Source organism: Maniola hyperantus, chromosome 1 (genome assembly GCF_902806685.2).
Source record: "Maniola hyperantus chromosome 1, iAphHyp1.2, whole genome shotgun sequence".
NCBI lineage: Eukaryota > Metazoa > Arthropoda > Insecta > Lepidoptera > Nymphalidae > Maniola > Maniola hyperantus.
In genome coordinates, this window is record NC_048536.1 from 3,599,489 (window position 1) to 3,621,754 (window position 22,266).

A 22,266-nucleotide genomic window follows, 5' to 3' on the forward strand; every position below is an offset into this window, starting at 1 on the left:
TTCGTCTACCATGAAGTTATGTCACGTGACAGGTTCTGTTACGTGTCCTGAGGTTATCACGTTACATACAAAGGAACCACGTGACTCATCCGACTCACTAAACTGTTACTCATCAACTGATCAATTAACCTCGACCGGTCCAATTAAATTCAAGTAACAAACCATTCCACAGAAAAAATATTTCTGTAAAGCGTTCTATTCGTCACGCTCGCTATGAAACTCCCTAAACAAGATAAAGTGAATTATTTTCACTATTTCTGACTGGGGTGTGCAAGAATGCCATACTAAGAAGAATGTATGAAACCCGACAGAATAATCATTTCATTTTTATTAATTAGCTCATAATAGCTATAGTAGAAAACTAGTAGAAAAAGTTAAAGGAGTTATGAAAATAATCGGCATTGTCACCCAAATCTTGCAGTTACTGGAAAGTTTGATCAACATACTCGTCTACTTCGTGAAGTTATACCTATCACGTGCCACGCTCTATTTCGAGTCCTGATGTTATCACGTTGCATACAAAGGAACCACGTGACTCACCAAACTGTTACCGGTCAACTAACCTCGACTGCACTAATTACATTTCCGACAAAGCATTCCATCTGTCACGCTCGCTATAAAGCTACCTAAACCTAGACAAAGTGAGTTACTTTCACTAAATCTTAACGATAGACATAGTTTTGGCTATTATCCACCAGGAATGTGCAAGAATGCGTCGAGAGGAAAAACATGTGAGATCCAAGAGAATAATTGTTTCAAAAAAATTACATGAATTATGAAAATGAAGCTATGCTAATATTAGCAGGGCAGCCTGAACTTGCAGTTACTGGAAAGTTTGATCAATATACTCGTCTACTTCGTGAAGTTATATCACGTGGCACGCTCTGTTTCGTGTCCTGAGGTTATCACGTTGCATACAAAGGTACCACGTGACTCACAAAACTGTCATTGATCAATTAACCTTGACCGCACCAATTACATTTCTAACAACGCGTCCTATCTGTCGCGCTCGGTATAAAGTTACGGAATAGAATAGAATTTCTTGGATTCGAACTGTTGGTAATTTAGTTACAGTCAAAATTTTGATGCTTCGAAAGAGGTCGTATCTAAATGTTAATTTGCATAAAGATTACTTTGATTTAATTTTCAAAGAGTTTATGCAAAACAGTTGGCGACTCTACCCTTAAATAAATAACAAAAGGAGAATTAAATACTTAACAAAATTAGATTTCATTACATTTTTCATCGATTAAAGGTTACCGCATGCCTATTGCCTATCCTACTAACATATTTTATTAAAAAACTAGCTTGTGCTCGCGACTTCGTCGGCGTGGACTATAGTCTAATTTCAAACCCCTATATTTTCACCCCCGGGGTTGAATTTTCGAAAATTCTTCCTTAGCGGATGCCTACGTCATAATAGCTATCTGCATGCCAAATTTCAGCCCGATCCGTCCAGTAGTTTGAGCTGTGCGTTGGTAGATCAGTCAGTCACCTTTTCCTTTTATATATTAAGAAGATTAAAATTAAAATACAAAAATGTACCTATTTGTTGTTTATAGATTAAACTTATAAAATGAATCGATACCAACGAAGTATGAACCGAACCGTCTGATTACAGCATAATTTGAAAGTAGGTTCAAATATTAAAACGTGCTCAAAGAAAAGGCTATTTAAAGTTTAAACACCAATTTGTTTACGAAGCGTGACTTATCGCCAAACGTTTTATCGGAATGGTTTGAATCACCAACCCTACAAAAGCGACCTTTTAAACGAAATAACATTAAACAATCATGGCGCAAATAAAGATAAGTTTTGTAGCATAATTTCCGAGGAAGCACGGTTAATATTCCTGATAGGCAAGGCGCGAGTATTCTAGTACATATAGTATAGTCCAAGACAAAGTCAAAGTCATTTATTGAAACTAGGTACCATTGTACACTTTTTAATTGTCAATTATTGAATTTCGTGGGTATAAAGGTAAAAAGGTACAAAGGCAATACTAATTAATGACTTGCAGCGGCGAAGAGTCAATATAACACGATTCCTATCGGCTTCCCTTTAAGAATTGGCATAATATAGCGTAAGTAGGTACTATTCACATAAATTCCGTAATACATTCGTAAATACAAAGGTTCGATCGTCACAAATGCTATTTTTTTTTTGTTGTTATTAAGTACTAATTTAAGTTAAAAACATAACAGCTAATGTAAGTAACATACACCTACAGTCCTACACCATACAAGCCGTAAAATATCGGATTCCCTAGTTAGATTTTTGCTTAGTATTTATCTCTTTCATTTCCCTAGCGAAAGCGAAAGGAACGAACTAGGTCTGTCTCGCTCTACGGTCGACTAATAAAGAGCACACCAATTTAGTCTGGCCCAGTAGCGAATACGAATTTGGAACTCTGACAGGTCAGACAAATTTGACGTAAATAACTCGGTTGGATCCGAGTTACCCTATAATACCTCCAAATTAAAAATTATATTAATACTATTGTTTTAACAGGTACATGCTACTATTTTGAGTATTTTGTATTTTGAAGGGTGATTTGATATTGATACATTTGTTTTTGTGAAGCGGCCATGCTTGTTTGTTTAAGTTGTTAGTGGTGTTTTATTTTGATATAATAAATTGGGGATGTGATTAATAACTTATAAGTGGTAAGTTCACGGTAATTTTGATTCAGTTTGGTAAGCCAAAATCAGAAATGGCCTTAATTCACATAGATTGTTGTTTAACAGATTTCTTGTTACGTAACGATAGTAATTTTTCTAAATTAAGTTTTGAAAACAAAAATCGAACAGCTGATATTCTTTTAGGTAAGTACGTTTCCGGCTTCCCTTTATCAGATTTTCACCCTTCGCCACTGATGACTTGCCTTTACACCCGCGATTTGTAAGATGTAATGATGATAGTAAATAATTACTTAAAACTAAAGCTACAAGCTAAGCTAAGCTGTGATAGCCTAGTGGTTAGGACGTCCGCCTTATAATCGGAGGCGGGGAGTCGATTCCGGGCACGCACCTCTAACTTTTTGGAGTTATGTGCGTAATTAAATATCAATTGCTTTATAGGTGAAAGAAAAAATCGTGACGAAACTTACTTGCCTGAGAGTTCTCCATAATGTTCTCAAAGGCGATGTGAAGTCTGCCAATCCGCACTTGGTTAGCGTGGTAGACTATGGCCAAAACTCTTCTCACTCTGAGAGAAGACCCGTGCCCATTAGTGGGCGAGTAATGGGTTGATTATGATCATGATGATGATTAGACAAATGACGAAGAATCTTACCGTTTTCTATATTTGTATATGATGAGCACGATGAACGCGTTTCCAATGAACAGCGCCGCTATCAGCAGCGACGGAATGACGATATCTGGAAACAAAACAATACATTACTGAAAGTGCCTACACACTAGTGTTGTTATGGATATCCATATCCGTAACCGAAACTATCGTATATCCGAAATAAAAAAATATCCGTAACCGTAAACGAATCCGAAATAAAAGTTTCGGATAGTTTTCGGCTGTAAGAAAGAATTACTTGTATGACAGATTGCGAAACCTACAAGGTACAATTAAAGTCGAATATAATCTTATTTGTATTTCATTTTACAGTTCCTTAAAAAATTAATATCCGTAACCGAAACTGTCGGATAATCCGAAATAATTTAATATCCATAACCGTAACCGAAACCGATATTATATTTTACCAATATCCATATCCGTATCCGGATCCGAAATTATACATATATCCATACCATCCCTACTACACACTCCTTTTCTTATTATGGTAAATCATTTACTGGTACTGCTATACTGCTATGGAATTCTCTCCCCTTGGATATCAAACAGTCTAAATCTCTATCAATTTTCAAAACGAAATTGAAGTTATTTTATTTATCCTCCATTTGATGTGTTTATATATTTATTTTTACTTTTTATTCCACTTATCTGTCGTCTATTGCTCTCTTATTTACTGTCGTATTTTTATTTTTATATATATACATGCGTATATTATGTGTATTTACTTTATTTAATTAGTACACCCCTTTCGCTTTCTTTAATTTTTTATAATATCCTCTACCAGGTTGCCTGGAAGAGAACGCTATTTTAGCGATAAGGCCGCCTATTGTACTTGCAAACATCTTTGTTATATTTATATTGTTTTGGGTTTGATGTACAATAAAGTATTTTACTTTACTTTACTTTACTAACTAATCCAAAAGAAATTTAAATATATAAAAGGAAAAGGTGACTGACTGACTGACTGATCTATCAACGCATAGCTCAAACTACTGGACGGATCGGGTTGACATTTGGCATGTCCTAATTCCTAGGCAGCGGATTGAAATTGTTAGAAACGAGGAGGCAAATAACTTCGTATTACGTAAAACCAGAAAAATGAGAAAGGTAAAAACCAACTTCCACGAGAAGAAAATAATAGAATTCACTTAGCAAAGTGACAAAAATAGCTCAAAATAAAGCCATTTATGTACCCCGGTATTAATACGAAATGTTTCCAAAGAACTCAAAATAATTCCCTCCAAGCAATTCAACAAACACCTGCGTCCTTAACGCTTCAGTACGTACCTACTGTTGTAAATTGCTAACCGCGCTCAAATCTAGCGAGTTACGCCTCAGCGGACGTCGGGCTTAACTTTGTATCAAAATTAGACGAAAGGAAATATACGAGGGGGATTACTCAACAACTCATCAACATAACGCCTAAAATAATGTGGCTATATTGCAAAGTAAATATTGTGACTTACTTCACGAAGAATAGATTGAATTTGCAGAAGGCAATCATAGACAACTTAACTAATTTACTTGTTTGTTATTCGAAAGTTTGATCAGTGTCCATTCATAGATATCATTAACAATTTCTGTTTAATACATATTATTCTACTGGTCTCTCACTTAGCATAACCAGCTACAGTAACCAGAACGCTAGCAAAAACTTAGCGTTATTGTTATAAGCTTTTAAGCTTTTTTTATACCTAGATACTATTTAAATACAATCCAATACCAATAACCATTTGCCTCATTTTAATAATCGAAACTTTGATCAGTGTTCATAGTCATTTAACAAGTTTTTTCATATTATTCTGCTGGTCTTTCACTTAGCATACAGAATGTAACCAGAATGCTAGCAAAAACTTAGCGTTATTGTTATACTATCTAAATACAATCCAATACCAATTACCAGTTGCCTCATTTTGTGGTTTTAGTGATTTAGTATTTATCAAATCCGCAATGTATAGCGTTAAAAACTTGAGGCAATGCCCCACCTACGACGTGGCATTGACTCCGAATGGCCTACTTACGCAAAGTTCGTTGACTTCTAGCTTCAGTTAGATGTTTTATTTGCAATATTTCGTGAACTTTTACAATATATAGGATACTTTTTTATTTATTTTTTCTCGTTTTTTAATCATATCAGTAATCATCAGCACTATCACCTGCCTACGTTTTTTCTGGTTACACCCTGTATAATGTCAAAGGGTAAAGTCATAATATTATGGTGACTACATAATAATACAGTTGCATAGGTGCTAATAGGAAGCTAGACAGTGGCAACATAGAGGGAGGAATTCTAGGGTTCAACTGGGACACGCATCTTTAACTTTTTGGAGTTAGGGAAACCGGCATAACATTTCAAAGGTGTCTGTAATCTGCCAATCTGCACTTGGCTAGCCTTGTGAACTCTAGGCGTCACGGACGCAGACTGGCTGCGTAGCTAGTTAGCTACAACGTATTGTCAGTATAGTGTGAACGAAAATGTAGCCTAACTTCACGTTCACATTTTACTTGACAGGTCACACACTTCAGTTCACAGGGGACCACAGTGAGCCTGCATGCTCACAGTCGGTGGCTGACTTTACATTAGCTGGAAACGCTCACTTCTGTATACGGGATGTAATGAAATGATAATAATTAAGTGATCTCTCGTTAGAGAGTAGTATATTCCTGATAGATCATGATAGATACTATACCATTTGACATATTTGTTTTCACTTTTTTTTATATACCATTTTGTGTGTGATTTTGTGACGTGAAATTTTGACATAAATTATTTATTTTTCTTTTTAATTTTGACTCTAAATAAGTTAACTAATGATGCTCTAAGTATAGCTATTAGGTAAATTATAGTGTTTAATTTTCATTGGATATCATCTCAGATATCATTAGTTTTGTTCTATTGATAGAATTAATTTGATATATTTTAACAATTATTATAATTTGATATCTTGATAATAGACATGTGTCCGCTATAGCTTAACTTAACTGAAAACCGCTGCCATGCCTTTAGCGTACCATAGCGTTATTGTCGTAGCTAGCAACGGTTAACAGATATCATCTATGACGAACCACCTGACAACGCAACGCTGCCAACTGGCAACTGACAATGCATTGTTTGGTTTTTTGGTAACTAGAAACGCAATAATTATGCCTTCTCTTTCTTTCTTTCACTGAAAGCTGAGAAGGAGCGGTTATTGGCTAATGGCTATTGGCTAATGGCTACCGGCTTAGTAACTTAACTAAGAACATTTCACGAAAATTGATAAACCAAAAACGACCTTATGTCTATTACACTAAGGCGCTAATTTGTTTGGTTAACTGTTCAAGTACTTGTCCATTAAGGTTTGATCTATCAAGCTTATTACAGTTAAGCCTTAGACTAATAAAAATAAGGTCGTTTTTCGTTTATCAATCTTTGTGAAATGTTGTTGGTTAACTTGACTGTGGCAAACTATCCGTGCAAGCGTCCAATATAGTTTGACCTCAATGATCATGATAATTAAACTTTGCTGATATGAACTTAAGGTTGTGATTACTTCACGATTTTCATGAAAGTAAAATTGGTTTTATTTTAGTGAAATATGCGCGCGCAGATCAGGTGGTGTTACGGCGCGTTTGTTTGTTTTGACTTTTGATGAAAGTTTTAATACCTAATTAGATAGTTTGAGCGGTGTTTGTATTCAGTAAATACTAAAGTTTTGTCTTGAGATATTGCTTTGTTTTATTTAGGTAGCTTTTGCCTGTAGTGTGGGTGATATTGACGATTGACTATAATTTGTAAATAACTTAGTAGGTGTATAAAATTGTAAAAAGGTGTTAAGATAAAAAATAAAGTTTTAATAGTTTTAGGTACTTAAGTGATATAATTAGTGTTGTACAAAACTTTGATTAAACGTTTTTGAAAATTGTGCTAGTCCTAAGCCTAGAAAAGCATGAAGGGAAATCGTCAATATTATTCTAATGCACTTACACGACTTGAAACTTTAGCCATACCTACAGACGGATTCGATACGGCAGCTAGCTAAGTTACTACTTACTACAAACAAAAACGGTGCGCATATTAAATTAGTTGAAACACAGCTTTGATACCGATACTAGGCAACTGTTATCAATAGCGCTATTGTAACTAAATAGCGGTTTAATAACCGTGGCCAGAAATAGCCAATAACGCCCATCTTTACTTGATAAAGATTAATTATTTATTACTAGATGATGCCCGCGACTTTTTTTTAAATCCCGTGGGAACTCTTTAATCTTCCGGAAAAAAAGTAGCCTATGTCCTTCCCCGGGATATAAGCTAACTCTGTAGTCTGTTCCAAATTTCATCATAATCGGTTGAACGGTTGAGCCGTGAAAAGCTAGCAGACAGACAGACGCACTTTCGCATTTATAATATTAGTATGGATTATAGTAGGCATATATATATATATATATATATATATATATATCTTACGTCTTATTCGTGCAATTCTGTGGTCCTAGCATCTTCCCGGTTTCAACAGGATCTCTTACGCATTCTAATTCTAAAATATCCATTTTGGTCAAATTACAAACGATCCCTTTGAAGACTTAATTCGTAAAGTTGCGCGCAATTCTCAGTGTGGCTATTAAGGATTCCAACTCTCATTCCTACTTCGTAATTTACATAAATACCTTCTGTTTCGGAGATCCAACTAACGTTTAATGGACTGTTAAATTATTCGTGATACTTTATAAAGACTTTCAAAGGGTATTTTATATCAGATGTTATTAAATTATTATTATTCAAATTACGCCTGATTACGGTTTTCTCCTTTTACGCTTTATTACCACTTAGATATATTTTATAGATTTCAGTATTGAAGCTCTAATATTGTTTTTACATTTTTTATTTTCCGTACCTCAAAAGGAAAAAGGGAACCCTTATAGGATTACTTTGTTGTCTGTCTGTCTGTCAAGAAACCTACAGGGTACTTCCCGACCTTTTTGACCAATTTTTTGACCTAGAATCATGAAATTTGGCAGGAAGGTGGGTCTTATAGCTGGCATTAGGGGAAAAATCTGAAAACCGTGAATTTGTGGTTACATCACACAAACATTAATTTGTGGTCATAAACTAATAATTAGTATTTTCAATTTTCGAAGTAAGATAACTAAATCAAGTGGGGTATCATATTATGAAAGGTCTTCACTTGTGCATTCTAAAACTGATTTTTATTTATTTTTATGCATCATAGTTTTTGAGTTTTCATGCAAAATGTCGAAAAAATAAGTACGAGTGGATTACGGAACCCTCGTTGCGCGAGCCAAACTTGCACTTGGCCGGTTTTTTAGTCCTGTTTGAGTTATCAGAACAACTTTCATACTGAAGCTTAATAATGACCAACGTAGGTTGTAGGTAGTCCTTTCTGTGTAATCGAGTAGTGATAATAACTGACTCACCAACTATCATGTTAGCCTCGTTGTGCGGCAGTTTTGTGTCCCCGGCGACCTTTGAAGCCGCCTCCTCTGCAACAAAAACTTTGTTTTACATCCCTTTCCGGCTCCGAACAGTTCGCAACTCAGTTACAGTTTGTAATAAACTGATTCCCACTTCCATGATTTTACTCGTAGAGCTTAAAGGTACAAGTCTGTAGCCGACTGCAAGTTGGCCACGGACTTGTACCTTTATCCCACTTCCATGGTTTTACCCGTAGAGCTGAAAGGTACAAGTCTGTAGCCGACTGCAAGTTGGCCACGGACTTCTTCCTTTATCCCACTTCCATGGTTTTACTCGTAGAGCTGAAAGGTACAAGTCTGTAGCCGACTGCAAGTCGGCCTCGGACTTGTACCTTTATTGCAAATCTTTAATCATTTAGATATGTTACGTTCTTTAAACTTTAATAACATCATCACCGTCGTGTCGTCACAAAAAATGCTTAGTGGATTTTTTTAAGTTTCCACCATTTTATACGCAAGTGCACCCGTGCGAAGCGGGCGTACCAGCGGTCTTAGTACCTACCTGACTCATATAAATAGGTAGGTATGTTTCATCATGTGACTGCATTGAAACGCAATCAACTGCTCTCAATGTGGGTATCAAATCACGTTATCATGTGACCATAGTAAACCTCGTAACGTATGTGCTGTAAAATCTATTGTCAATTATATTTTATCATGATAAAATGTGATAAGAGTAATGAAATCATTAAAATATACTTACTTTTTACTAATTTAATTTAGTTAATTAGTCATTAGTTACTTAGCTATTTATATTTTTACTAACAATAAACCAGTGATCTAACACACAGAATTTAATTGACCGAGCGAAGCGAAGGTCTGTACAGATACTTGAGTGAAATTGCACTGCATGGGATTTTTAAAACCCTTGGTACATCCACGCGGACGAAGTGCGGGCACCGATCGGTTCAGATTTCACTAAATCATGGAGTCATCATTATCATCATGATCAACTCATCGCCGGCTCACTACAGAGCACGGGTCTCCTCTAAGAGTGAGAAGGGTTATGGCCATAGTTTACCACTGCCATGCTGGCCATGTGCTGATTAGTAGACTTCACACACCTTTGAGAACATTATGGCGAACTCTCAAGCATGCAGGTTTTCTCACGAGGCTTTCACCGTTAAGGCAAGTGATAACGCACATAACTCCGAAAAGTTAGAGGTGCGTGCCCGAGATCGAACCTCCGACCTCCGATTAGAAGGCGGACGCCTAACCTAGCTATGAATTATGAGGTATCACCATCAAAAAAATGCCCCTTGGAAAGCCGCCTCTTTTTTAAGTATTTTAAAAAGCAATAAGTTTAATTCTAACTCAAGTAATAAAAAATTTACCTACTCTCGGCTCCCGCGGGTTGACCAAGGCAATTTGGCTCAGCACGCGCTAGGGAATTAAACGAAAATAATCAATCTCTACTTCGAGAAAGCTAAGAAACCACTATTTTTTTTTTCTTATAATGAAAAATCTTGAAACTATCTTGACTGCGATGATCAATTATTTATTTACTAGTTTATACCCGTGACCTTGTCCACGTGAACTACACAAATTTCAAATCGATATTTTATTCCCTTATAGGCAGTGGCGTGCAGCTCATAGAAGCATAAACGCACTGCTTACCCTCATTGTAATAAATCAATGCTTATTTTTCATTATAACCTGCCGTAAAATAAGTTCATACCTAAATGCATACCCTGGCTTGAACTCCTGTGCTCGCCACTGGTTATAGGGGTTGAATTTTCGTCACATCCATCTATCTAATAATGAATTCTAGCCCCATAAACTACCGCTATACAAAAAATCACAAAATTTTATTACTACAAGTCCAAGACCCAATTATCACTATTATAACATAGTTATTATTTGGGAAAGCGATTTTCGTGTAATTTAAAGGGGTTCATGGCATAGTTCTGACGTTTTAAGGATATAATATAAGCATCCCAGGGGCCTCATAAGTCAAGCTCATTGGACTGGATCGATTTTATGGCTCCGTGAGCATGGCATCTATTACCTTTTACGCCTTTAGAGGGTATAAATCTATTAGTGCTGTGAAATAAGTACCTATAGATCGTGTAACTGGGGTATCTATATCATCGTCATCATCATCATCAACCGATAGACGTCCACTGCTGGACATAGGTCTCTTGTAGGGACTTCCACACGCCACGGTCTTGCGCCGCCTGAATCCAGCGGCTCCATGCGACTCGTCTGATATCGTCCGTCCACCTATTAGGGGTCTTCCATCACTGCATTTTCCGGTGCGAGATCGCCATTCCAGCACCTTGGTACCCCAACGTCTATCGGTTTTACGAACTATGTTCCCTGCCACTTCAGCTTCGCAACCCGTTGAGCTATGTCGGTTGCTCTAAAGTGCTCTAAATCTATTAGTGCTGTGAAATAAGTACCTATAGATCGTGTAGTTGGGGTATCTACATAATATTAATTTATCGATAACACGTTATCTTCATTTCACTACACCTGGTATCTTAAGTAGATCGCGTTAATCCGGAATAGGTCATTGCGTAAACCCTTTACATTGAGAAAGGATCTAATGACCTCCTCTAGGTAGGTAAACGGGGGCGATTGGTTTCCATTTTTAACCGACTTCCAAAAAGAAGGTGGTTCTCAATTCGGCCCGTTTTTTTTTCGACTTTTTTTTAATGTATTACATCGATTTTTTTCCAGGTTTCTGGACCGATTTGCAACTTTTTTTTTATCAACAGAGGGTGTTAAGGTGGTGGTCCCATTTTAATTTCTGGATCCAACTCCTTAATCCTGATGCTGCAGGGTTACTGCCCGCCTAAGTTGTCAAGATTCAGGAAGTGTTCATAGTGAATTAATGTTGTAGGTACCAAGCAACGACTTTATGCTTGAACTCCAAGTCCCAACTCCTCAACCCTGATGATGTAGGGTACATCATTCCTAAACTATAGTGATTCAGGAACTACGGATGATGCAATATTATTTTTGGTGCCAAGCATAGCAAAGCGCTTCTCATTCTGAGAAGAGATCCGTGTTCCGTCTATGGGTTGAGGTGATGACGATGATCAATTATTTTAAAAGGATGTTCGACAATGTATAGTACGCGACAGGTCGAGCAATAGGGGTGGGAAAACCCCGCACACCCGCACAGCCCAGGCGTTAACCCCGTGCGTGCGTGTGCGGGTGACGTGGGAATATGCGGGGCGTCCCCCCGCCTCATACCCCGATTGCCATCTCGACCTGTTTCGTACCTACCTACTGTACCTACCCGTTCGCTCGCTAAATGATTACATCACAATACTGTAAGGTCACTCACTTCATGATTTTCGCCCCAAGTTATTAAAGTGACCCTCGTGAGACCAACTTCCATCCTTGGCAAATTAACTCGCATCCCTTTTATAATCAAATCCGAAAGCTTTGTCCCTTTTGTTGCAATATTAAGTTATGTAACTTACGCAACTTCTGGTAAAGTTAGGTAAGTCTAAGTACATAATTTTAGGGTCCGATACGTAATTTATTATTCCAAGATTGAATTTCACGACCGAGTATTAATAATCTTTTACTCTAAGCAATGCACAGGACTGCAATTATACTTTTGTACACGGCATACCTAATATTATTGTACATATCATCAAATCTTCGGAACGAGCAACCGTCGCATTTCTTGCTGGATCTTTTCGGTAGGAAAGGCATTCCGAACCAGTGGTCGATTCATTGGACGATTCAAAAGTACTTGTCTCGTTTTAGCTTTGAAGCTGAAATCTATACAGTGTATACCTAATGAGTTAGACGAAGTTAGAAATAGAGTTATGTCTCTGCTATAAATCTGTCTCGTTTTAACTCAAAGTAATGTCTGAGCAAAGTCAAAGTAGGGAGGCTCGATGGATACGATGGATAGGATGGCTCAACCTATGTAAAGTCTATAGAGATCTCTCAGCATACTGATCAAAACAAAATATATTTCTATGATTCAGTAATGTCAGTTCCAGTAAATGTCGTCGAAAAATCACACACCCCATTGAAATATTAAAGTACTTACATCTGAGCATTGTAACTGGATTGATATAGGTAGACTGAGTCCTTTACAAATAAACTTGCATCTCTTATCCCTTTTTATAATTAACTCATAAGCCGTCCCTTTTGTAACGCATGAACTTACAAAGTTGTGTAACTTTACACGTTACATAAGTTTGTGTAATTTACACAAGATTCGCAGAGAATAACTTATGACCGTGTCAAACAAACTTGGTTTCCGAGTTAGTTTATTAGGGTTCCGAGTTCCGACATAGTAATGACACGTCTATGGTAAGACTGAATGGAGATTTGTGATAATAGTCGTCGTCGTCAACTGATAGACTGCTGTTGACTGACTTACTGCTGTATATATAACTGTATATAATATATGTTGTGTTAATCCTAATCCTAATCCTAATACTTAATATTATAAATGTGAAAGTGTAGATGTTTGGATGTTTGGATGTTTGTTACTCAATCACGCCTATGGTAAGACAAAAACGGCTGAACTGATTTGCATGAAATTTAGAATGGAGATAGATTATACCCTGGATAGGTAGACTGAAGACATAGGCTATTTTTATCCCGGAAAATCAAAGAGTTCGCGCGGGATTTTGAAAAATGTAAATCCACGCGAACGAATACAAAAAACGTCATTTTGACGTCAGCCGAAATAAAAATATACCATCAGCTCGAAACTTCAGTCTAGTGCTGACGTCACTAAAACGGCGACCACACGCATTAGCAATTTGCGGACTTCTCGCGGAAAACTCCAACGCACATTCAGTCAATCAGGTAGTTTACTTGAAAAGTTACAAGTCTTTCTTTACTACAATAATAATTGTAATGTTGTTTTAACGTACTAATTGCAAATTGTTGTTCTTGATTATTCTGGGTTAACCAAGTTTTGTTATTCTGTATTTAACTTTTGAGCTTTGAATAATAAAGCAATGTTGATGAATAATAATAAATCTAAGTTTACTCTAGAATTTTGTTTTATTGTTACATAAGCTTTTCAAGCCTTTTCTACAATAATTGCCTATTCAAATTCCGTAGCTTTCAGTTCCAACTATGTATGTGTTTTCTTATTACATAGGTACTAGATTACGCAGACGAAGTCGCGGGCAACTGCTAAATATCTACATAAGTAAATATACCTAAAGTAGCTTATGCTCGCGACTTCGTCCGCATGGACTACATAAATTTCAAACCCCTATTTCACCCCCTTAGGGGTTGAATTTTCAAAAATCCTTTCTTAGCGGATGCCTACGCTACGTCACAATAGCCTATCTGCATTCCAAATATCAGCTCGATCCGTCCAGTAGTTTGAGCTGTGCATTGATAGATCAGTCAGTCAGTCAATCAGTCAATCAGTCAGTCAGTCACCTTTTCCTTTTATATATACAGATATGTAAATAATGTACAAATATGTAAATATATGTTATGCCGGTGCATTCGTTACCATCCCGCTACCATAGAGCAAAATCATCAGTCAAAGAAGGATCACGATCGCATCGACTGCATATCAAAGTGATCAAAGTTCGTTATAAAAGGGCTTCGAGAACGATAAAAGAAAAATAAAAATGTTTTGAACACGTGCACGTAGTTGCAGGCTTACTCGTCTGGAAATTGAACGGCCGTAAATAGAAACTCAAACTAATGAGTAGATAAGCTTTCATAGCGCTGCAAGTGATAGTCACTGAGCAGAGTGAACTAGAGTGAGGGAACTCTCGATTTGATCCTGAATCGACGATATGTGAAATCAAAGAAAAACCGACCAAGTGCGAGTCAGACTCGCGCACCGAAGGTTCCGTACTCGGGGATTTCTTTCGACATTTTATACGATAAATCAAAGACTATAATATTTCATATACAAGAATTTTTCGTTAAAATTAATAAAAAGAAAACTGCCAACTTTTTTATTTGATTTCCAGACAGCGGACATTGCAATTAAAAATTACGAGCACCAAAATAAAAATAATCTTTGAAGATTTTTCGATATACAGTGTGTTTTTTAACTGGGACAGTATGGGGAACTCAAAAATCATAGAAGATACAGGGACTCTGTATTAGGAACCTTTAGGTCTTTTTTGTGAAAACAATTTTGGCTTAGTAAATTTTTTGGTCAAGCGTTAGTTGGCCATAAAAATCAATGAAAATGATTAAAAAAAAAATTAATGCCGATCGACTCAGTTTCATGTAAGGGTCATTTCTTAGTATGGAAAGAAAAAATCGGAACAGCATAATTGGTTGGTAAATATTTTTTTTAAATTGTATATTTTGCCATTATGTAGAGACAATAAATAAAATAAATAAATCTATGTACTTATCAAAATAAAAAGAGGAAGATACGTGTTTTTTTCAACTGAAAGTCAAGTATTCACAGCTTTGCCGATGCGACGGTTTCAAAGACACGCCGCTCGGCGTGACACAAGTGGCGTGACAGTTCTAATTAAAGCAAGTAGGCGTGCTTGCACTAATTGCGAGTGTCACGCCGAGTGGTCACAAAATTACACGATTTTTCGTTAACAGTTTTTAGTTAAAATAAACTGGTGGGAATATCTTTATCATTTTGTTCAAATTCAAATTTCAATCAAATTGTTATAAATCACTAGTTGACCCGCCCCTGCTTCGCACGGGGAGCCTACGTACAAATTCCATGGACAATTAATATGATGTGGATTAGAATCACTAAGTATCCATATTATCACACTACAGGTATTTACAGGTAAGTACTACATAGATATTAAATAGATAGAAGTCATTTATCAGAACCGGGAAAAGGTAACAACCAGCAGTGTTGCCAGAAGGGTACGAAATTCGTACTTTTTGGGTCATGTTCGTATTGTACCTTGACGTACCTTACGTATGACGTATCTTCAGTCTTATTTTCGTACTTTTTCAGGTTCGTATCTTTTTACGGCGGTTACGGACTCATCCGACCCGAGTCCGTGAAAATACGTTCCGAAGTTGTCATAGAATTATTTGCTTGGTAGCTTATGACATGACGCAGATATTTTTTATATCCGTATTTTCACGGATTCGGATCGGATGAGTGTGTGGTCGCTCTTACGGTATCGTTCGTAGGATTCGCCAGATATCATCTGGCAACGCTGGATAACAGCGGGATTAAAAATTAACAATTAATACATAACAAAGAACCTATAACAAAGTGAACTTTTCGAGCCGCTAAGAAAGTAGATAAGTCTGTTTCATTAAAGTCTACGAAGTTTAATCTCTTATCCCGCTCATTTCTGTGAAACTACTTATGAACTTTTTACTCTATAGATAAAAGTTTAGCGGATTTTGTTGGGAACCAGATTTAATTGAATTTTTAATTACTTAGTATATAAGTAACGATACCATCGTTAAGAAATAAATAAGATACAAAAAATATATAAGTACCTACTACCTACCTACCATTTCGTATATCCATACTATCCATACATTCTAATATTATAAATGCGAAAGTGTGTCTGTCTGTCAGTATATCTGTCTATCTGTCTGCTAGCTAGCCTTTCACGGCCTATCCGATTTTGACGTAGGTAGGTATCATAATACATACATAATGAGCCTCAATAGCTCAACGGGTAAAGGAGTGGACTGAAAACCGAAAGGTCGACGGTTCAAACCCCGCCCATTGCACTATTGTCGTACCTACTCCTAGCACAAGCTTCTTGACGCTAAGTTGGAGAGGAAAGGGGAATATTAGTCATTTATATAAAAAAAACATATTTAAGTAGGCCCCCTTCTTTCTTACGTTAATCAGCCATTCATCATCGTCATCATCATGTCAACCCATCGTGCATCCCGGCACGCTACTGAGTACGGGTCTCCTCTCAGATTAAGAAGGGTTTAGGTGACTTAATGTAATAAAATAGGTAAATATCAGTAGTAGGTACCTACATATTTTTATTAGATTAATAAATTATAAATAACCGATGTATAGGATAACTTCAAGCATACAAGTTATAATATAGGTAGATATGTCGTAGTTATGTATATGTATAGGAGGTACCTACCTAGGTAAGTATATATTAAAATAATAATATTAAAATCAAATGCGTAACGAATCCGTTGTCTGGGCGTCGTAGGTATGGTGAATTAGGTAGCTCCACACGCGACGAATGCCCTATTTATAGCAGTTATTAATTTATCGAGTACTAATTAACACGTTCAATGCGGCGTAATATTTCCCTGTCTTACTCGCAGTGCGTTACAAGGAAAATCTGACTGGTACATTGACTGAAATCTAGTGCGCTACGAGACATAAACGATTTGTACATATACCTCCATTATCAAGGCTTTATTTTCTCAATAAACCTAAGAAAGACCATTTTAATATTATTAGAGGATAGTATATGAGTCAAACTATCATGATGTGAGTTAGCTTTAGCGTATATCATGTATTTTGGAAAATATAAGGCTTTTAAAATCCCAGACAATTTTACCTGGTGTAGCGCCTGCAGAACTAGCAACTTAAGAAGTATCGACTGACGATTAGTGATGGGACTGTTTAATAAAAATAAAAATATCGATGTCATACTTTTATTTTATTACATAATATATTAGCAAATTGTATAACAAGTGCATAAAACGGGCAATTTTATGCCCGAGTTATTTACTCTGGTTTTCATTTAGATTGCAAGGAAATGAAAGTGATATTCTAACTAAAATATGACTAATAAAATAGTGAAATTCGAACAATTTTATATTTTTAATCATGAATTCACGGTAAATTATATTTATATTTATAAAAATATCGGAAAATTATAAAATTATAATTATAAAAAACTCGGATTTTCTTATTTGATGGAGATTTTGTTAATGGTCTATTGTTTTGGATTTTTTGCTGCCCAGCAATAACGAAATTACGATCATCATTGTTTTCATCAGTAACAAGTTGCAGCATCCGACGTGACCGTTTCATGGTTAGTACACACACACACACAATTATAATTTAATACCTATTTTTTTCCGCGAAAATGATAATACCATAATAATCGATATACGTACTGCTTCTTGAATGCACTATCGCTCACTGAAGGTGTTTCGCCTGTTCCCGTGGTGCTATACCAGACACGTACGTACAAGTCGCATATGACTGGTACCGCACACAGCAAGAAAAATTTCCTTCTGGTGCTACCCAGACAAATGTGACTTGTACAGATTAAATAGTTTGAAATAGTAGGGTTTGAGGAGGAAATTCAAAATATATATTTATCTCTTACCTACTCACAAGGTTTCATAGTAAAAGTGCCCCCGCACCACAGGAAAAAACACAACAACTAGTCGCCGCACCAGTTGAAAGTCACATACAAGTCGAAATTGACCGGTACCGCACGCAACGTGTTAAGTACATAATATATAAGTACCCACGCTATTATCAATTATCAAAAATAATGCAACAGGAAACCGTGGGTGCTAATAACTCTACACACTACCTACCTACTTATAATTATTAGGATTGCCATCCGTTCGGCTTTTTCCCAGTTCGGAGAGCGCTTAGAGAGCGTATTTTTGTTTATTTTTTACTACACAAATTTCAAACCCCTATTTCACCCCCTTAGGGGTTAAATTTTCAAAAATCCTTTCTTAGCGGATGCCTACGTAATAATAGCCACCTGCATGCCAAATTTCAGCCCGATCTGTCCAGTAGTTTGAGCTGTGCGTTGATACATCAGTCAGTCAGTCATTTATCGGGATAAAAATTTGCCTGTCACTCTCCATGTCCAAGTTGATCCGTTTCTCCATTGCGACGTGATTTATGGACAAACCAACAAATAAACACACTTTCACATTTTTAATAGGTATGGTTAGTGATCTGTAATTTAATTTGTAAGGTAAAACAATAGACATTTTTCGCATTCGAAAATCCCGGATTTTCGAAGCTCCTTGTCCTAGTTTATAGATTTTACAGATGGCAACCCTATACTTAATTATGATTTATGTGGAAAAATAAATACATATTACAAGCTGTGTATTTCTGTTATGTTTATGAGAATGCACTACCTAGGTACCTACCTATACAGATTACAGAATGTTATTTTAAAAGCGGTCAAATTGAGGTGAAAACTTATTAAGATTCAAGATAATTACGGCGAGACTTTTAAATATGCCCGCTCTACTTCAAATGACCTATGTACCTACTATGTAGCTAATAATTTGAAATTATTTTAAAAGCAACTAGCGTTTGGAGAGTTTTAAAAATATTGTTTGTCACCTTCGATTACGATTACAGACCTATCACCTAAAAAGTACCTACTTACCTACTTATCTTCAAAAATTGAAATGGTTAGGTATTTGCCTCACTGGCCACTCTCAAAATAAATAAAACCCTAATAAACCTAACCCTAATAAAAACTGAAACGAGTTAAACACCTGGGTACAAGTACCTACCCTACCTATTGGTTTTAAATAAGCACACAATTAAGCAATGACTTATGTGTATATAGGTACATATAAGTCATTGCAATTAAGTAGGTAAGCAAATAATTATTATGTTCTCGAAAATAACACGATTTTTTCTGAAAATTTGCGAAAAATTGCAATTGATGGGGATTGATGATTTATGATGATGATAATGACTAGGCATAGGTACGAAATTAATATTTTATGTTACCTACTCTACATTTACATTACTCTAGGCTAGAATCTAGATAGAGCAACTAAAACAAAAGCAACCAAAAAAATAACAAAGATTTCAGTGCACAATAATCTCACCTAATCAATAAAATTCCAAACACTCAACTATCACAGACCACGAAAAACGTAAATAAATGATAAATAATCTGAAACTCACGTTATACAAAAACACGTGGCTAGTTTAACACGCGGGGCAAAATCGGGACGATCGGGATCCAAACGACCGCTACCGAAGCCAAACACCGAATACTGTTTACGAAAGCGTGCCTGAAGTCGGAAACCGTAATAATCCCCTAATTTAACCGAAACTGAACCTTATTACGTTTAGACGAGACTTAAAATACAATCGCAAGAAAGAAACCCCGTCATAATCTATAAGTTTAAACAAAATTAAACTTTATTACATAATGATAAGACTTAAAATAAAAATTTTACATGTGACAGTAATAATCACAATGAAACCGTACTGTAACAACGTGTTATAAAGCTGTTGCGTTTGCTCGTAAGATATACGACGTACGTGTAAAAAGGAAAGAGAATTTCAATTGCGCATGTACGTTTTTTTTGTCATACTGAACGAAAGAAGTTTTGAAATTTATGAAAGAAAAAAGAAGTACCTAATGAAGTGATATTCAATTTCAATTAAATTTAAATTTTAAAATAACTGTGAACTACAATATTTTCTATTGTATCTTTTTCTATTGTGCACCACAATAGAAAAAGATACAATACAAAATGTAGTTAGGTATATAAGGTACCTAATTAATACCTGTTAATATTATGTAGGTACACGATAGAAAAATATGCACCCAAGCGCTGAAATACTGTATGATTTTAATTATTTCATGAACTTATTTTGAAAGGAAAGTTTCAAAAAGATTAAAAGTCTTTGCTTATTCGACTCTACTTTTTACGATTTACAACTTTTCATAATAATTATTTTAGTAGATATTTAGGTACTAAAAACTGGAAAAAGCTCGGAAAAATCTGAAAAAAGCTCGAGCAAAATGTAGTTTGTGTAGCAGTTAAGTTTGTATAGAATTACCAGAGATATATGTATATCCATATACCTGGATCCAGATCATAAGTCATAACTAACAACAATTAAATCTAGGCACCATTGCTACATACCGATATAATTAAAAAAATTGTCTTACCAATACATGAAGGTAGAGTTTCATTCCATCTGTTATCGTCGTAGCACCATATAACTCGCGCCCTCTGTCGCGTGTCATCGAAGACAAAGTTTACGTTGCACATGTAGTGGGCGACGTTGTCGTTACGGTACACCAAGTAGCCGTCAGATGGCGCTGACAAAGTCACACAACCTACACCTAAAAAAAACTTTACAGTTCTAATTCTAACATTTTTAGTTTTTAAGTAGGTAATGGGGCCGATTCTCTTGTACACAATCTCTAAGCTAAACTTTGTGGCTAATTCCGTTGTACACAGTCTCTAAACTAAACTAAAATGACACGTCTAAATCTATTGCTATCCCTTTCATAATGTTGCTTGCGGAAAAGGACAGCATTAGATTTAGACCGGTTAATTTAGTTTAGCTTAGAGATTGTGTACAAGGGAATCGGCCCCATTTCAATATTTTTCTTAGAAAATTTATTTAGGTAGGTACCATCAGTGCTGTAAAAATATTCGGCAGCACTATAGTAGTAATGCATAAAAACTCCTTGGACAACCAACTGAAAAGTTCTCGTAGTAGTACATATAAATTCTAATAGATGGCGCTGAACCGTGAAACGACGAAAAGTTTTACCCCCGTTTCCGAATATCAAAATTATAAAATTAAAAAAATGCATAAAAATATGATTCCTCACACGCCATTAATAAAATATACTCTATGGGTCAACTGTCATGTCAAAAGTACGGTTCACATTTTAAATAGGGACGATTGACTAAATTCGTACTTTTGATATCAAGTTTGGCACAAAAAGTTAAAATGACACCTGAAGAGTAATTTTTTATGGACTATACACACTTTAAGAAACCTGTGTTTTGATATTTTGAGTAGGTACCTACCTAATTCAAAAATATTTCTGAGACCGATAGCTTGCTTGCATTTTGACATGGGATACATTTGTCCCAGGAAATCAAAGATGAAAGAATCAAGGAGATTCCAAGTGACTTTTCATAATCTAAATCCACGCGGATGCAGACGCATCAGCTAGTGTTACATAACTTCTACTCACTTTTATAATGTAACAACACGCCTCTCTTCGGGAAGGCGCCCTTGGAGTTGGCTTTAACAACAATTTCCACACTGTCCACCGTGGACGTGAGCTGGAGAGGCCAGAACACCTGCTGGCAGGTCGACAGGAGGACGCTGCCGTTCGAGTCCTCCACTGAGACGAAGTCCGTACAGGAGTCTTCGAAGGGTCCTATACCTGCAGAGTCGGAAAAGATACAAATCAGTACCTAGGTACCTTTTGCATGTCTTAGGTATTTTATCAGGGAGCTAGTACGGAAGTTATCATAATTATATTACCCGCGCGGTATCATGGACCGAACATTCACCTCCGCGGGATAGCACAATATAGTACGCGACAGGTCGAGATAGCAATCGGGGAGGGAACGCCCTGCACACCCACATAGCCCCCCTAACCCGGTGCAGGCGAGCACGGGTGACGTGCAGGTATGCGGAGCGATCCCCCGCCTTATACTCGGATTTCCATCTCGAGCCGAACTGTCGTATACTATACAATACAGAACACCAAACGGGCGTCCACTAACTCGCGAGCTTCTGCGATCACCCGCACCAGTGCAACTTGTTGGTGAAAATGATGATGTCCGCTTCACCGGATGTGACAATACCCCCGTGCACGGCGGTGG

At 36.5% G+C, this 22,266-nt stretch overlaps 1 protein-coding gene across 2 annotated transcripts in view; it reads right to left on the reverse strand.

The window, feature by feature from the left end:
* The window catches only part of LOC117990800 (uncharacterized), a 117,153-nt gene that overhangs the window by 15,103 nt on the left and 79,784 nt on the right, over positions 1–22,266 (reverse strand). For both annotated transcript variants that reach the window (XM_069500768.1, XM_069500776.1), the window contains exons 5-8: positions 21,627–21,821; positions 20,580–20,756; positions 8,728–8,793; positions 3,295–3,379 (exon numbers count right to left, since the gene is read on the reverse strand). In XM_069500768.1, the coding sequence (XP_069356869.1) occupies positions 3,295–3,379; positions 8,728–8,793; positions 20,580–20,756; positions 21,627–21,821 (523 nt within the window). The remainder of the gene's footprint in view (positions 1–3,294; positions 3,380–8,727; positions 8,794–20,579; positions 20,757–21,626; positions 21,822–22,266) is intronic.